This window comes from Triticum dicoccoides, chromosome 1B, assembly GCF_002162155.2.
Source record: "Triticum dicoccoides isolate Atlit2015 ecotype Zavitan chromosome 1B, WEW_v2.0, whole genome shotgun sequence".
Taxonomy (NCBI): Eukaryota; Viridiplantae; Streptophyta; class Magnoliopsida; order Poales; family Poaceae; genus Triticum; species Triticum dicoccoides.
In genome coordinates this window covers 548,328,753-548,332,506 of record NC_041381.1, presented here as the reverse complement: position 1 = coordinate 548,332,506, position 3,754 = coordinate 548,328,753, and the positions used below count along the sequence as shown (strand labels likewise).

General features: G+C 43.7%; 1 protein-coding gene across 1 annotated transcript in view; it reads right to left on the bottom strand.

The window, feature by feature from the left end:
* Positions 1 to 3,369, bottom strand: part of LOC119350583 (BTB/POZ and MATH domain-containing protein 1-like) — a 4,726-nt gene extending 1,357 nt beyond the window's left edge. The window contains exon 1 of the mRNA XM_037618339.1: positions 2,910 to 3,369. Within this exon, the coding sequence (XP_037474236.1) occupies positions 2,910 to 3,369 (460 nt within the window). The remainder of the gene's footprint in view (positions 1 to 2,909) is intronic.
* Positions 3,370 to 3,754: the final 385 nt, after the last annotated feature.

The following is a 3,754-nucleotide window of genomic DNA, read 5'->3' as shown; positions in this document are numbered from 1 at the left end:
GCGCATCAAGAGAATGTGCGGATTGAAGTTTCAGCATCTGTTCAAGAGGAAGAGGATGAAGGCGAAAATTATATTGAGAATGAACCAATAGCTAGAGACGGGGGAGAGGGCAAGTTCATTGAGGAGTTGCATCCTGACCACATCCAGCCTGATCCCGGGCTTCGTATTCCAATTAATAATTTTCATCCCAACATTAGAGATGAAGTTAGATTGGCTTATGTGGCAAAGGGTCCAACTCGACCGGTCGGTCATACGTACGAACGTGATCATTTTGACAGGGCCTTTTGTGAAGCATGGTATGAAAAAAATCCTTGGTTGGAATATAGCGTGGAAAAGAATGCAGTCTATTGCTTTTATTGTTTTCTTTTCAGACAAGATCCGGTGGATGAAAAATTTGGTCATACTACCTTCACCAAAGATGGCTACAGTACTTGGAAGAATGCATACAAGGCATTTCCTCTTCATGTTGGTGGCCCCAGGAGTATCCACAATCAATCAAGGACAGCATATGAAGATTTTAAAAATCAAAGCTCAAGTATGAAGCGTAAGGTTACAGTCTATAACAAAGAATCATTAATCAAGTACGAGACCCGTTTGGAAACATCTTTGGGGATTGTAAGTTTTCTTGCATTGCAAGGTGAACCATTTCGTGGACACAATGAATCTGCCCTTTCCTTAAATAAAGGTAATTTTCTAGAGATGCTTGATTGGTACAAAGCAAGAAAGGAGGAAGTGAGAATTGCGTTTGATGAGCTATGCCCAGGAAATGCACAAATGATTTCTTCAAAAATTCAAAAAGCACTTGCCAAAAGTTGTGCAGATGGGGTCCGAAGAGCAATAAAACAAGAGATGGGGGATAATCTTTTTTCGGTTCTTATTGATGAATCTCGTGATATATCAGTAAAAGAACAAATGGCCTTGGTTGTGAGGTAACCCATTGGTTACTTTATTATGTGTTCCGTCTTTTGCCTGGTAATCACCTTTTTTTCTAATTAACTAATTGTATTATTTCTTCTATGCCTTACAGGTATATGAGCAAGGGAGAAGTTATTGAAAGATTTTTGGGTATCAAGCATGTCAAGGAGACAACAGCAGAAGCACTAAAGAAAGCATTGGTTGAGGTTCTTGGTAAGAATGGGCTGCTTATTGCAAATTTACGAGGGCAAGGGTATGATGGAGCATCTAATATGAGGGGAGAATTCAATAGTGTTCAAAAACTTGTCCGAGATGAAAACCCATATGCTTTCTATATGCATTGTTTCGCCCACCGATTGCAGCTAGTAGTTGTTGCTGTCTCAAGATGCTGTTCTTCCATTGAGGATTTCTTTGAATATGTGGCCTTGATTGTGAACGCCGCTGGTTCGTCTTGCAAGAGGAAGGATATATTGCTTGATAAGCAACGCATAAATCTGTTGGCTAAGTTAGAGAGTGGAGAAATTTTCTCAGGAAGAGGGAAAAACCAAGAAACATCATTGGCTAGACCAGGAGATACAAGATGGGGCTCTCATTATAAAACACTAGTTCGTATAGAATCGATGTGGGATGCAGTTATACAAGTGTTAGCTATTGTGCATGAGGATGAGCGTAATCCATCTAGGGCAGGAGGTTTGGTGCAGATAATGGAGTCTTTTAGCTTTGTGTTCATCATGAAGTTGATGTTGCAAATCCTTCGCATTACAAATCAGTTGTCACTTCTCCTCCAACGGAAGGATCAGAATATTGTTCAAGCCATGTCTTTGGTTACAGATGTGAGGTCTTCCTTGGACAACTTGAGGAACCATGGTTGGGAACCACTCTTTGAAGATGTCAAGATCTTTTGTAATGTTAATGATATTCCGGTTCCAAATATGGATGAAGCTGTACCGAGATTCGGCCGATCAAGAAAAGGAGGGAGAAATAATGTTACTCAAGAACATTTTTTTCGTGTTGATACCTTCTATGCAGCGATAGATGCTATCACCACAGAGCTGGATCATCGCTTTAATGGCATGGCTTCAGAACTGCTATGTGGATTTGCTTGTCTTGACCCAAGAGACTCATTTTCCAAGTTTGATTTGGACAAAGTTGCTAAGCTTACAGACATCTATGATGCAGATTTCTCCAGTGATGACCGTAAGCGTATGAAAACCGAGCTCCAGTTGTTCATCAACCACATGAAAAGACATGATGACTTTAGAGTTTGTTATGATCTTGCAAGCCTAGCCAAGAAAATGTTTGAACTTGAAAGAAATATTATGTTCCCTCTGGTTTATCGCCTTATTGAGTTGGGGTTGCTTCTACCGGTGGCAACGGCATCGGTTGAAAGGGCCTTCTCAGCAATGAAGATCATCAAGACTGATTTGCGCAGCAAGATGTCCGATGGTTGGCTTGATGACTTAATGGTGTGCTACATCGAGAGAGAGATATTTAAAGGACTTGATCTTGCTGAAATTAAGAAAGAATTTCAACATGAAGGTAGAAGAATGCCATTGCCACGTTCTATTTAATGAGAGTAAATCTTCATTATGGGTATGTATTCTTTCTAACTATCTTCACTTGCATAATGTTGTTTCTATCATTATATCCTACTAGTTACTAATTCATGATTTATCTCTGGTGTTTATGTTTTATAGGTCATTTTTATGCCGGTCTAGGTAATATAAATGGTTTTTTTGGCACTCAATCATCCATGTAATCTTCATCAGCTGAGGTATTTAGAGTGCCAATAGTTAAGTTTTGATTTCGGTTTTATTTGTTGAACACCAAGTAATATTTATCGAGTATTCTAGTGAGCACTTCCATAGTTGAATTATACATGGTTTTTTTGTTCATACACTCCGCCACACCTAGAAATTATTCCTGCGTTCGGCACTGGTTGGACGGCGGCACGTCGACCAACGTCGTGACCCCTGACCGTGTCTTGAAGGTGCGGATCTCATTCCTGACGGTGAGGTGACTCCTGATGCTGAAACAATCGTCCTTGAGATACCTCGATTCCTCCAAATCCCTCCTTTTGGCGAGTCTGTCAAATCCTACTGCATCTTGGGGACCGCATCTATCAAACCGATTGCTTCTCTTGCCGAGAGCATGCACCGGTTCTCCGTCGTGGTCAAGTATATTGATGTGGAGTTTCACCATGATGTACTTGCCGTCGGTGTTGTTCTCGCGATGCACATAGACAGCAATCCAGTCGGCGTCGTCCGAAGCCGCGCCGTTGGGGTAATATCTGATACGCCAGCGATGGCCTGCGATGACAAAGGTCTCCGATCTGATGAACTCGCCGATACCGAGCCCCTTCGTCAGGGAGTGCCCCTCGATCTTGAGGTCGTGCCACCCGGACGCAGCCTTGGCGACAATGGCCGACGCGGAGGACGGAGAGGAGTTTGACATAACACGGCCGGCCTACTTGCTACAGCAACAAAGCGTTCGAGCTTGCTGCGGGGCAGCCGGCGAACGGCGAACGGCGGCGATCTCGTCGGGTCCTTGGTTTGCCGACCAGTGCGCGTGGCTGCCGGAGGAAGGAGGATGGTCACGCAGAAAACGAATCAGCGTGTACCCGGGTTTGAGGATGCGAGGAACCTAGTCGACTTAAGAATAGCCAGTTCCGACCGGCACGAGGAGCTGACTTGGGCGAGTACCCCACTTCGTATCCGACTAGCACTTGTGTGCCGTACGATGATCGAGTTCTACAGCACTCGGTGGTGCATTATTTTTTGGACGTGTCTACTTGAGCGGCTGGTGGCTCGATAGTAATCCGTGGCGGCCTCTCCATTTT